We start from the raw sequence: 14,319 nt of genomic DNA, 5'->3' as shown, positions 1-14,319 counted from the left end.
CACATCTTCTCTGAGCTAAGGGGCCAAGAAGCCTCTGCAGCTTTTTTCCAGTCCTCTGCATTGGCGGTGATGCAACGAGTTAGAGTGCTCTCCCCAGTACGTGGTGATACCTCCTCTGACAGCTGACATCTGCTTTGTTGTTCGCAGTGGAACCGGAGGAATGAGAAGGGTGAGACCGTGTTACACCGAGCCTGTATTGAGGGGAATCTGAAGCATGTTCAGTGTCTGGTGGAGAAGGTAAAATACTGGAGTAGTCACTTCTCCTTTCTGGCTCTTGGGCTGGGGCGCTGGGTGGATGTTAAGGGGTGGAGGGCAAGGGGAGATGGAGACGGGAGGTGTGTTGGGTAGAACAGACAGATAACCCCTGGGTGCTAGGGGCAGAGTGTTGGATATTAGAGTTGGGGAGCCAAGGGGAGATGGAGACGAGGGGTGTGTTGGGTAGAAGCAGGTGATTCTAGTGCTGGAAGTTGGTTTATTACTGTCACATGTACCGAGGTCCAGTGGAAATACTTTGCATACCACACAGACAGATTATTCCATACACAAGGTGATAAGAGGCTTGGATTGAGATATTTTCCCAGCATGGAAATGGTTTATGGTGTCTGAGGGGGCATAATTTTAAGGTGATTAGAGGAAATTTTGGGGAGGATGTCAGAGGCAGGTTTTACACACGGTGGTGGGTGTGTGGAACATGCTGTCAGGGTGCTGGTAGAGGCAGGTTCACTGGGGACATTTAAGAGACTCTTAGACACAAGGATGAAAGAGAAACAGAAGGCTATGTGGGAGGGAAGGGTGAGATTGATCTCAGTAGGTTAACAGTCGGCAGAACATTGTAGGCCGAAGAGCCTCTACTCTGTGACAGTATGTTAACGAAAGCTTTTCACTGCCCATGGGTACATGTGACAATGATCATTTACCTCACACAATCAAGGATCAAGGAGGATTGTGCAATATGGTGTCACAGTCTTTGTTACTGTAGGCAGTCAATACGGTGTAAAGGCCAGAACATTAAAAACGCCAGTAAAGTTAAAGGCAAGACTGTATATGAATGATGCTGGTGTCTCAGCAGGAGGGGGGATTTTCCCTCCCCTGTCCAGCCCTGAGGCGTGTGGAACGCAGGGCAGTGCGTCCCCTGCGAGCACAACGTTTGGGGTTGCTGGCACCGACGATGTTCCCCATTATCCACCCACCTTCTCCTGTTCCAGGGGCATCCCTTGAACCCCCGGGATTACTGTGGCTGGACACCACTTCATGAGGCATGCAACCACGGGCACTTGGGTGAGTCTGTGCTCGTGTTGGGGGAGACCCCTTGGTCTGCACTTGTAGAGCTGTACATGAACTGTCCCTCCCCTCCCCTCCCCTCAACCGAACTGTCCCTCCCCTCCCCTCCCCTCCCCTCAACCGGACTGTCCCTCCCCTCCCCTCCCCTCTACTGGACTGTCCCTCCCCTCTACTGGACTGTCCCTCCCCTCTACTGGACTGTCCCTCCCCTCTACTGGACTGTCCCTCCCCTCAACCGAACTGTCCCTCACCTCCCCTGAACTGTCCCTCCCCTCCCCTCTATTGAACTGTCCCTCCCCTCCCCTCAACCGGACTGTCCCTCCCCTCCTCTCCCCTCTACTGGACTGTCCCTCCCCTCCCCTCCCCTCTACTGGACTGTCCCTCCCCTCAACCGAACTGTCCCTCCCCTCCCCTCTACTGGACTGTCCCTCCCCTCCCCTCTACTGGACTGTCCCTCCCCTCCCCTCTATTGAACTGTCCCTCCCCTCCCCTCTACTGGACTGTCCCTCCCCTCCCCTCTATTGAACTGTCCCTCCCCTCCCTCCCCTCCCCTCTACTGAACTGTCCTTCTCCTCCCCTCCCCTCCCCTCTACTGAACTGTCCCTCCCCTCTTACTGAACTGTTCCTCCTCTCCCCTCTATTGAACTCTCCCTCCCCTCCCCTCCCCTCTATTGAACGGTCCCTCCCCTCCCCTCTACTGAACTGTCCCTCCCCTCCCCTCAACCGAACTGTCCCTCCCCACCCCTCTACTGAACTGTCCCTCCCCTCCCCTCTACTGAACTGTCCCTCCCTTCCCCTCTACTGAACTGTCCCTCCCCACCCCCCCACCACTGAATTGCACCAACAAGTGATCCCATGGGGGAGTGAGACACAGCTGGGGTAGTCGAAACAAGATTCCGGGAAGTAGTTTAATTGGCAACAAGCACACACAGTCTGATACAGATGTTATATTGGGAGATACTGACAAAATACTGAAGGACTCGGCAAGTCAGGCAGCGTCTATGAAATGTTAACTCTTTCTTCCTCTCCATAGGTGCTGCCTCACCTGTTGAGTTCATAAGACAGAGTAGCAGACTTAGGCCATTCAGCCCATTAAGTCTGCTCTGTTATTCCATCAGGGCTAATTATCCCTCTCAACCCTATTCTTCTGCCTTCTCCACATAGCTAATGCCCTGTCTAATCAAGAACCTATCAACCTCCAGTTTAAATATACTCAATGACTTGTCCTCCACAGCTGTCTGTGGCATTGAATTCTACAAATTCACCACCCTCTGGCTAAAGAAATTCCTCCTCTTCTCTATTCTAAATGAGCATCACTCCATTCTGAGTCTGTGCATTCTGGTCGTATACTCACCCATGACATGAAACATCCTCTCCACATCCACTCTGTCAAGGCCTTTCAATATTTAATACATTTAAATGAGATTCCCCCTCCCCCACTTGTTTTTTTTGAACAGTGAGTACAGGCCCAGAACCCCCGATCACTGCTCTTTCATTCCTGGAATTGCTCTCATGAACCGCCTCTGGACCCCTCTCCTGTGCCAGATAAGGGACCTAAAACTGCTCACAGTACTTAAATGTGGTCTGACCAGTGCCTTATAAAGCCTCAGCATAACATCCTCGCTTTTATCGTGTACACTCCAGGGTTCTGAAAGAGGTGACTGAAGAGTTTGTAGAGGCATTAGTGAAGATATTTCAAGAATCACTGGATTCTGGAATGGTATCGGAAGACTGGAAAATTGTGTGAGCAGTTTTAGTCCCCTTATCTTAGAAAGGATGTGCTGAAACTGGAGAGGATTCAAAGAAGATTCATGAAAATGATTCCAGGATTGAATGGCTTGTCATATGAAGAGTGTTTGATGGCTCTGGGCCTGTATACACTTGAATTCAGAAGAATGAGGGGTGACCTCATTGAAACCTATGAAATGGTAAAGGGCCTTGATAGAGTGGATGTGGAGAAGACGTTTCCTGTGATGGGAGAGTCTAAAACCAGCAAACACAGCTACAGAATAGAAGGGTGTCCTCTTAGAGCGGAGTTGTGGATTTTCTTTAGCCAGAGAGTGGTGAATTGTAGAATTCTTTGCCACAGGTGGCTGTGGAGGCCAAGGCTTTATATATATTTGAGGCAGAGGTTGATAGATTCTTGATCAGTCAGGGTATGAAGGGATACGGGGAGAAGGCAGGAGACTGGGGAAGAATCGATCAGCCATGATGAAATGATAAAGCAGACTCGATTGGCCAAATGGCCTAATTCTGCTTTTATGTCTTATGGTCTTGTAATCTGATCTTGAGTCAAACTGGAGTGAACTGAGAGTGGAGCTGGGATATTGCTGAACAGAGGAGGCCTTTTGGCCTGTCCAGCCAATGCCAGCTGGAGACCCACAACACTTAAAGAGGCCCTTCGGCCTGCGGAGTTTGCACTAACGTAAACCAAACAACCCATATTTTATTCTCCTCCGTTACCCCTGCCAGATTTGGCCCCTCACCTCCACGCCACGGGTAATTTTCAGCAACACCTCAGTTTGTTGGGATGTGGGCGGGATCAAGAGCGCCTGAGGAGACCCATGCGATCGCAGGAAGAACTTGCAAACTCTACACGTACAGTGCCGGAGGCTGGGATCCCACGCGGGTTTCTGGAGCTGGGAGATTCTGAGGGTGGAGGGAGACCCTAGTTGGCAGGGGCGTGTGGAGAAGGTAGGAACTGGGAGAATCCTCTCGTCTGTGAGCATATTGAGGGTGTGGGGGCCGGAACTGATGGTGGGCTGTGCTGTGCTTCCCAGAGGTTGTCCGGTTCCTCCTGGATCACCAGGCCAACATCAACGATGCGGGTGGGCCGCACTGTGAGGGAATCACCCCCCTGCACGATGCCATCGTCTCCGGCAACTTCGCTGTGGCCCAGCTGCTGGTTGAGAAGGGAGCGTCGGTGACGGTCCGGAACGCTGAGGTCAGTATGGTCTGGAAACCTGGAGCTTGGAGCTGGTGAGGAAGGGGTCGGGAACTCTGGTCCCAGTGAGGGAAGGAATGCGAGCATTGGGGTCAGTACAGTCCAAAACGCTGGGTCTGCTGAGGGAGCTGGACTGGAACGTCTGTGTCAGTACAATAGGGAATGTATAGATGGGGAACGGGAGCACCTGGGTTGTCAAGGGAGATGGTTAGGAATGCTGGGGTGAGTGAGGATGATGGTTGGGAATGCCAGAGTCCTTGAGGGAGGGATATGGGAACATGGGGTTGGTGTTGGGAGTGTGGTAGGAAGAACAGCGGGGTTCGAGAGGGAGGAGTTCAGGAATGCCAGAGTTGGTGTGGGGGGGTGGGGTTAGGAATGCCGGAGTCGGTGTGGTGGGGGGGGTCCGGATTGCCGGAGTCGGTGGAGGGGGTGGTGAAGGGGGCCCTAGAACATTGGCTCCTCCCAGGAGATTTTCCAGCCTCGTCTGTTCATGTCAGCTGAGCACCTGAAATTGGAAGCCAGCTGGGTGCGTGCATGGCCTTGTCCGCTCACCCCCAGGTCGTGCCGGGCCTCTCCTCATCTTTCTCAGCCTTTGATCCTCAGTTATTGAGCACACAGGACAGGCCCTCAGTGGAGCACATCTGCCGAACTCGATGACAGGTTCAAACGAACCTCCTCAGTCAGTGATCCATACCCCTCCGTATGGCTATTAAACTCCTCCTTCTCCACCCCCACTCTGTGTGATCGCAGTCAGCACAACACTGTCACAGCTCAGGGCGTCGGACTTCAGAGTTCAATCCCAGCATCCTCTGCAAGGCATTTGTATTTTCTCCCCGTGACCACGTGGGTTTCCTGCTAAAGTCCAGTTAGTAGGTTAATTGGTCTCTGTAAAATGTCCCGTGCTAAGCTAGGGTTAAATGGGAGGTTTCTGGGTGGCACCATTCAAAAGGCTGGCAAATCTTGTCCCACGCTGTGTCTAAATTTTTAAAAAAACTGTTCCATACATCTCCTTGAAACTTCACCCTCTCACTGGGCGAATGATTTCCATGATGAAGTCACTGGCCGGGGCGGAAAGATTCTCAGATGAACTCTAACGGTCACGTGTTCACGACCAAGGCAAGCCACCGAGTTGGAGGAAATGGGCTGTGGTCAAACCTGGAGAGGGATGGGCTCCGCCAGGTTTCAGATGCCCAAGACACGCCGCATGATGAGCACACCAAAAAGCAACTTCATACCGGATCGATTGCAGCCCGGGTTACCAGTGACCGCGCTATCCATCTCACACCAGGATGGACGCGATAAATGTGCTGCTGGTGATTCGACACGGAAGATCCGTGGCAGAGAGAACATCACAATCGCCACATGGAATGCAAGAACGCTAAACCAAGCAGGGAAACTCAGAACTCACGCATGAGATGGAAAGATACAACTGGCACCTCCTCGGGCTCTGTGAAGCCAGATGGAAGAATGCTGGAGAAGTGCCTACCGAGGAAGGACATGTACTCTATTATAGTGGAGAAGAGAACAGACATGAAAATGGCGTAGGGTTCCTAGTCAACAAATCCATCAAGAACGCTGTCCTAGGATGCCAAGCAGTGTCAAGCAGGCTCGTGACCATCTGCCTGCAAATAAAACCATTCAACATCACAGTGGCACAAGTCTACGCTCCAACAGCAGACTACAACGATGAACACATTGAAGAGTTCTATAAGAAACTACAAGATGTCATCGACAAGGTGGACAAAAAAGATATTTTGATCATTCAGGGTGACTGGAATGCCAAGGTGCACAGAGATGCACAAGATGAGAGGGGGGGATCTCATCGGCCCCTCATGCAATGACACCCCCAATGAGAGGGGACTACGCCTGCTGGAATTTGCCAGTTATAACAACATAGTGCTGTCAAACACACTTGGAGAGCACAGAGCATCCCGAAGATGGACCTGGCATGCCCCCAATGGTCAACATGACCAGACTGACTACATCCTGGTGCAAAGACGGCACAAATCTGGTGTGAACAGACCGAAGACCAGAGCATTCCCGGGAGCAGATGTGGGCAGTGACCATGACCTTATGATGAACATCAGAATGCACTTGAGGAGAATCAACAAGCCAAAAAGCAGTTGGCTGAGATTCGACCTGAAAAACTGAAAGACCCCGCCATCTCTGAAGAATTTCAGGCAGCAACTGGGGGGAAGTTTGCACCAATACTCCTCCTTGATGAAGACTTGGAGACCACTACAAATAACCTTGACACAGTGATGATGGAAACAGCAAGCAAGATTCTGGGGCAAACTCGCTGTAAGTCTAAACCAGGGGTCACTAACAAGATACTGGATATGTGTGACACAAGAAGGAAAAACGCAGCAGAGGGAAGAACAGAATACAGGAAAATCAACAAGGAAATCAGGAGGAAAATGAAGGAAGCAAAGATGGATAGCCGAACAATGTGCGGACATTGAAGACAGCCTCTCCAACAACACAAAGAAGACATTCCAACTGGCGAAAGATCTTACCAAAGAAAAACAAGCCAAAGTGAACACCATCCAAGACAAAAATGGCAAAAGTCTCACAAAAGGAAAGGAAACAATGGAAAGGTGGACAGAGTACTGTTCAGAACTATACAACTCCCAGAACAAAGGGGATCCAAGCGTGCTGAATGTGCAGGAATCTTCGATGAGGATGACTATCCAACCATGCATGAAGAAGTTGAAGCTGCAATACGATCACTGAAGTGTGGGAAGTCAACAGGAGTTGACAACATCCCTGCTGAACTGCTGAAGCATGGAGGAAAGGCCACGATAGACATGCTTACCACCATCTGCAATGAGATCTGGCAGACAGGTGAATGGCCGACACCTTGGACTCAGAGTCGCTGATCACTGTGCTTCCCAAGAGAGGCAATCTCCAATTTTGCCAGAATTAGTTTGATCAGCCACGTAAGCAAGGTAATGCTCAGAATCATCTTGAACAGACTGAGACCTCAGGCAGAAGACATCTTTGCCGAGGAACAAGCAGGCTTCCGTAAGGGCAGAAGCACCAATGAACAGATTTTCAACCTCCGCACCCTCTGTGAGGAACACCTTCAGCACCAGAGAGAGTTCTACCACGTCTTCATAGACTTCAAGAAGGCGTTTGACAGAGTAGCGTGATGCCTTATGGGCCACCATGAAGAAATTCAACATGGGGCAGAAGCTGATTCGTACAATCCATCAGCTTTATGCCAAGGCAACCAGTGCAATACTCGCTCAGGGCACCATCGGGAAGTGGTTCCATACCTCTGCAGGAGTCCGTCAGGGCTGCCCCCTCTCCCCCACTCTCTTCAACGTCTTCCTGGAACGGATCATGAGTGTTGCCCTTGAAGATCATGTGGGCAGAGTCAGCATCGGAGTGAGGAACATCACAAGCCTAAGATTTGCTGATGACATTGATGGACTTGTAGGAAAAGAGGACGACCTGGCCAAACTGGTCAGCCATCTTGAAAGAGCCTCCACAAGGTTTGGAATGGAACTAAGTGCTGAGAAAACCAAGCTCATGGCAAATGCCAACGATGCCATCACAACAGACATCTCAGTCCACGATCAGAAACTTGAGATAGTGCAGCAGTTCAAATACCTGGGAGCAATCATCAGTGATGAAGGATCAAGACCAGAAGTCCTGGCAAGAACAGCACAGACAATGACTGCACTATCCAAACTCAAGACAATATGGAGGGACTGCAACATCACCATGAAGTACAAGATCAGACTCCTGTGTGCATTGGTATTCTCCATCTTCCTGTACGTATGTGAGACACGGACCCTCACAGCAGAGCTACAGAGGAAGATACAGGCATTGGGAATGAGATGCTATCGCAACATCTTGGGCATCTCATACTTGGACCACAAACGAGCAGGTCCGTAAGACCATCAGCACCACATTGGCCCCCATGAAGACCTTCTCAACGGTGAAGGAAAGAAAGCTGAGATGGTACGGCCACGTAATAAGATCCAGTGGCCTTGCAAAGACCGTTCTACAAGAAACTGGAGGGGAAAAGAAGGAGGGGTAGACCGAGGAAAAGATGGATGAACAACATTAAAGAACGGACGGGGAAAACAATTGCGGTGACCCAGGCTCTGGCACACAACCGCGACAGATGGAACAGACTGGTGCAAAGCTTGTCATGACAGCGCCCCAACAACTCCTTCAGGAGTTTAGGGTGCAAGGCAAGGCAAGGCTCTCACTTGTCAATACATTCCCTCTCGTAGTTGAGTTTGCTACACTGTGAGAAAATCCTCTGACTGTCTACCCTATCTATGCCTCTCATCAATTTCTATCAGGTTTCCACACAGCCTTCGTTCCAGAGGAAACAGCACTTGTCCAGCCTGTACTTGGAGCACATACCCTCTAATCCGGGCGGCATCCTGGTGAACCTCTTCTGCACCCTCTCCAAAACTCCCACGTCCTTGCTGGAATGGGCACTGTACTCCAAGTGCAGCCTGGCCGTCAATTGTTTTATTTGTTTGGAGGTACAACGTGAAGCAGCACCTTCCGGCCTAACGAGCTGCACCGCCCAGCAACCACCTGTTCACAGGATGATTTACAATGACCAATTGACCTGCTAACCGGTACTACTTTGGAATATGGGAGGAAACCCAGGCATTCTAAGGGAAGAACGTACAAACTCCTTACAGGTGCCACCGGAATTGAACTCCGGAACACCCGAGCTGTAGTGTCGTGCTGACGTTACTGTGGAAGTATTTACAGGATTGCAATGATTGTAGTATTGCATTCACCTCCAGAGTCTCTGACTCTCCCGCGGGTGAGTGCATCTTACTGGGTGCTGTTCTCTTTGATCCTCAGGGTCAGACTCCCCTGGAGAGCCTGCGAAAGTGGGAGCGCGACTATCGCATGGACCTCGACCATGATACGAGGCTGCAGTGCAGACATCTGGAGAAGCTGCTGATGAGCACCCTGGCCCGAGGCGAGCCTCACCGTAAGTCCATACCGCAATTCATCCAACTCCAGTCCCGGCCAGGGACGCCTCCATCACACTGGCGTGGGTACTGCTCGTTCATGGGCATCAGTGAAAAAGTTTTATTATAAAACATAAGACATAGGAGCACAATTACGTTATTTGGCCCATCAGGTCTGCACCACTATTCCATCATGCCTGATTTATTATCCCTCTCAGCCCCATTCTCCTGCTTCTCACCATAACCTTTGCCATGACTAATCAAGAACCTGTCAACCTCCACTTTATACCCAGTGACTTGGCCTCCTTAGCCATCTGTGGCAATGATTTCCAGAGATTCACCACCCTCAGGCTAAAGAAATTCCTCCTCATCTTTGTTCCAAAGAGAAGTCCTTCTATTCTGAGGCTGTGCCCTCTGGTCCAAGACTCGCCCACAAAATAAAATATTCTCTCCACATCCACTCTATCTAGATCTTTCAATATTGACAGGTTTCAGTTCCAGGTTTCCCCCACATTCTTCTAAGTTTCAGTGAGTACAGGCCCAGAGCTATCAAATGCTCTCACTAACCCTTTCATTCCTGGAATCATGAACCTCCTCTAGACCCTCTCCAATGCCAGCACATCTTTTCTTAGATAAGGGGCTATAACTGTTCACAACACGCCAAGTGCAGTCTGACCAATGCCTTACAAAGCCTCGATATTACTTCCTTGCTTTTATATTCTAGTCCTTTAGAAGAGAATGGTAGCATTGCATTTGCCTTCCTAACCACCGACTCAGCCTGCAAGTTACCCTGTAGTCTCACGTGACATGAAGGTTGGTGGAGATATGGATAGCATAGAAGGTTATCATAGATTACCATGGGACAGACAGGCTGCAGAGCTGGTCTGAAAAGTGGCAGATGGAGTTCAATCCAGAAAGTTTGAAATGATTCACTTTGGAAGGGAGAACTTGAAGTCAGAGTACATGGCAGGATTCTTAGCCGTGTGGAGCAACAGATAGACCTTGAGGTCCACATCCATAGGTCCCTCAAAAATTGCTGTGCAAAAGTGCGTGGTGTGTTGACCTTTACTAGTCGGGGGATTGAGTTCAAGAACCATGAGGTAATGCTATGGTCTACACAACATGAGGTAAGCCATAGGAGCAGAATTAGACCATTCAGCCTGTCAAGTCTGTTCTGCCATTCCTTCATGACTGATCCCGGATCCCACACAACCCCATACACCTGCCTTCTCACCATAACTTTTAATGCTCTGACCAATCAGGACACTATCAATTGTCACTTTAAACCTACCCATGGCCTTGGCCTCCACTGCAGTCTGTGCAGAGCATTCCACAGATTCGCTGCTCGCTAGCTTAAAAAAAGAAATTCCTCCTTACCTCTGTTCTAAAGGATCATCCCCCAATTTCTGAGGTTGTTCTGGATACCCCACCATAGGAAACATCCTCTCTACATCCACCCGATCTAGTCCCTTCAACATTCAGTAGGTTTCAATGAGATCCCCACGCATTCTTCTAAATTCCAGTGAATACAGGCCCAAAGCTGCCAAACGCTCCTCATATGTTAACCCCTTCATTCCCGGAATCATTCTTGTGAGCGTCCTCTGGACTCTCTCCAATGACAATTCATCTTTTCTGAGATAAGGGGCCCCAAACTGTTGACAATACTCCAAGTGTGGCCTGACCAGTGTCTTATAAAACCTCAGCATTATTTTGTTTTTTTATTCTACTCCCCTTGCAATGAATGCCAACCTTGTATTTGTCGTCTTTACCACAGACTCAACCTTGTAAATTAACCTTCTGGGAGTCTTGCATGAGGACTCAAGTCCCTCTGCAAATCTGATATTTGAACCTTTTCTCCATTTGGATAATAGTCTGCACTTTTTTGTTCCTTTTACCAAAATGCATTATCTTACATTTCCCAACACAATGTTCCATCTCACACAAAAGTCACTGGTGAACGCAGCAGTGTTCCCCAGCAACTTTTGTGTGTGTTGCTTGAAATTCCAGCATCTGCAGATTTCCTCGTGTTTGTGACAGTGTTCCATCTGCCACTTTTTTGGCCGTTCTTCCAATTTATCTTCCTGTGTACATATATCTATTGATGCTTCTGGACACCTAAGTCCTTCTGCAATCACATTGCTTCCTCAGCACTATCTACCCCTCCATCTATCTTCGCATTATCTGCAAACTTTGCCACAAAGCCATCAGTTCCATTATATTAATCATTCACAAACAATGTGAAAAGCAGCGGTCCCAATACTGACCCCTGGGGGACACCACTGGTCACTGGCAGCCAACCAGAAAAGGCCCCTTTTATTCCCACTCACTGCCTCCTGCCTGTCAGCCATTTCGCTATCTATGCCAGTATCTTTCCTATAACACCATAAGATTTCATCTTGTTAAGCAGCCTCATGTGTGGCCTTATCAACTGTTTCTGAAAAACCAAGTAAATGACATCCTCTGCTTCTGCTTTGTCCACCCTGCTAGTTACTTCTTCTAAGAAATCAAATAGATTTGTCAGGCAAGATTCCCCTTTACAGAATCCATGCTGACCTTGACTTATTTTATCATTAGTCTCTAAGTACCTCGAAACCTCATCCTTTACAGTAGACTCCAGCACTTTCCCAACTGCTGAGGTTTGGCTAACTAACCTATAATTTCCTTTCTTTTGCCTTCCTCCCTTCTTAAAGAGTGGAGTGACATTTGCAATCTTCCAGTCCTCCGGGACCATGCCAGAATCAAGTGATTTTTGAAAGATCATGACCAATGCATTCGTTATCTCTTCAGCAACCTCTCTCAGTACTCTGGGATGTAGTCCATCTGGCCCAGGTGACTTATCCACCTTAAAACCTTTGAGTTTGCCTAACACTTTTTCCTTTGTCGTAGTAATGGTACTCACTCCAGCTCCCTGACAGTCACGGACCTTTGGCACACTGCTAGTATCTTCCACAGTGAAGATTGATGCAAAGTACTCATTAAGTTAATCTGCCATTTCTTTGCTCCCTATTACTACCACACCAGCATCATTTTCCAGTGGTCCAATATCAACTCTCACCTCCCTTTCTTTTAATCTCTATACAACAGAAAAAACTTTTGGTATCCTGCTTTATATTATTGGGTGGTTTGCCCTCATATTTCATCTTTTCTCTTATAACTTTTTTAGTTGCCTTTTGTTGGATTTTAAATCTTCTCAATCATCCAACTTCCCACACACTTTTGCTACCTTATATGCTGTTTCCTTGGCTGTTATGCAGTCCTTAACTTTCCTTGTCAGCCATGGTTGCCTATCCCTGCCATTTGAGAACTACTTCTCCAGGACATATCTATCCTGTGCCTTGTGAACTATTCCCAGAAACTTCAGCCACCTCTGCTGCGTTATCATCCCTGCTAGTATCCTCTTCCAATCCACCTGGGCAAGCTCCTCTCTCATGCATCTGTAATTCCCTTTATTCCATTATAATACTGATACATGTGACTTGTGCTTCTCCCTCTCAAATTGCAGTATACCTTCAATCATATGATCAGTAACTCCTAAGGGTTCCTTTACTTTAAACTCCCTAATGAGATCTGGGTTATTACACATTAGCCAATCTAAGATGGCCTTTCCCAAGTAGGCTCAAGCACAAGCTGCTCTGAAAAGCCATCTCGTTGGCATTCAACATTCTGTTGTGATCTGGCATGAACCTGATTTTCCCAATCCTCTTGCATGTTGAAGTCCCCCATTACAATTGTGACATTACCCTTATTACATGCCTTTTCCAGTTCCCTTTGCAATCTCAACCCCACATCTTGGCTACTATTTGGAGGCCTATATGTGATTCCCATAATGGTAATTTCACCCTTGCAGTTTCTTAACTCCACACACAAAAATTCAACATTCTCTGACCCTATGTTACAGTTTTCTAAAGATGTAATTCCATCTCTTACCAACAGAGCCACACCACCGCAATGCCTTCCAGTGTTTTCAATACAAAGTATATCCTTTGATTTTTAAGGTCCCAACTATGGCCTTCTTTCAACCACGACTCAGTGATGCCCAGAATTAGACCAATCTCTAATTGTGCCACGAGTTCGTCCACCTTATTCCGAATGCTACGCGCATTTAAATACAACACCTTCAGTCTGCATTCTTCGCCCTTTTGAATTTTGCCTCTGTGGTACAATTTAACTCTTTGCACTGTCTGCATTTGTGCCAAATCATTGGCTTGTCCTTCCTTACATTCATGTTACTTGTAACCTTGCTGGCTCATCCTCAGCTCTAACATACTGGTTTACATCCCCCTGCCATGTTTGTTTAAACCACTCCCAACAGCTCTCGTAACCCTGCGCACAAGGATATTGGTCCCCCTGGGATTCAAATGCAACCCGTCCCTTTTACACAGATCACACCTGCCCCAGAAGAGGTCCCAATGATCCAGAAATCTGTATCACTGTCCCCCACTCCAATTCTTCAGCCGCACATTTATCTGCCAGCTCGTTTTATTCCTATCTTCACTGTCACATGGCACAGGCAGCAATCCTGAGAGGCAGGGTTTATGAGCATTTGGAGAGACATAATCTGATTAGGGATAGTCAGCATGGATTTGTCAAGGAGAGGTCATGCCTTGCGAACCTGAGTGAATTCTTTGAGGATGTAACAAAAACACATTGATGAAGGTAGAGCAGTAGATGTAGTGTACATAGATTTCAGTAAGGCATTTGATAAGGTTCCCCATGCAAGGCTCATTCACAAAGTAAGGAGGCACGGGATCCAAGGAGATCTTGCTTTGTCGATCCAGAATTGACTTGCCCACAGAAGGCAAAGAGTAGTTGTAGATGGTTCATATTCTGCATAGAGAATGGTGACCAGTGGTGTGCCTCAGGGAATCTGTTTTGGGACCTCTCCTCTTTGTGATTTTTATAAATGACCTGGATGAAGAAGTTAGTAAGTGTGCTGATGACACAGTTGGGGGTGTTGTTGACAGTCTCGAGGGCTGTCAGAGGTTTCAGCGTGTCATCGATACGATGCAGTACTGGGCTGAGAAGTGACAGATGGAGTTCAACCCAGTTAAGTGTGAAGTGGTATACTTTGGTAGGTCAAAATATAATAATGTTAAGACTCTTGGCAGTGTGGAGAATCAGCGAGTTCTTGGAGTCTGT

The 14,319-nt window shown here is 48.4% G+C and overlaps 1 protein-coding gene across 3 annotated transcripts in view; it reads left to right on the top strand.

Moving 5' to 3' along the window:
• Positions 1-14,319, top strand: part of tonsl (tonsoku-like, DNA repair protein) — a 96,958-nt gene that overhangs the window by 50,514 nt on the left and 32,125 nt on the right. For all 3 annotated transcript variants that reach the window (XM_063042442.1, XM_063042441.1, XM_063042443.1), the window contains 4 exons: positions 148-237; positions 1,206-1,278; positions 4,062-4,225; positions 9,068-9,200. In XM_063042442.1, coding sequence (XP_062898512.1) covers positions 148-237; positions 1,206-1,278; positions 4,062-4,225; positions 9,068-9,200 — 460 coding nt within the window. The remainder of the gene's footprint in view (positions 1-147; positions 238-1,205; positions 1,279-4,061; positions 4,226-9,067; positions 9,201-14,319) is intronic.

This window comes from Mobula hypostoma, chromosome 3, assembly GCF_963921235.1.
Source record: "Mobula hypostoma chromosome 3, sMobHyp1.1, whole genome shotgun sequence".
NCBI lineage: Eukaryota > Metazoa > Chordata > Chondrichthyes > Myliobatiformes > Myliobatidae > Mobula > Mobula hypostoma.
The sequence above is the reverse complement of the archived record's forward strand: the minus strand, read 5'-3'. Positions and strand labels throughout refer to the sequence as shown.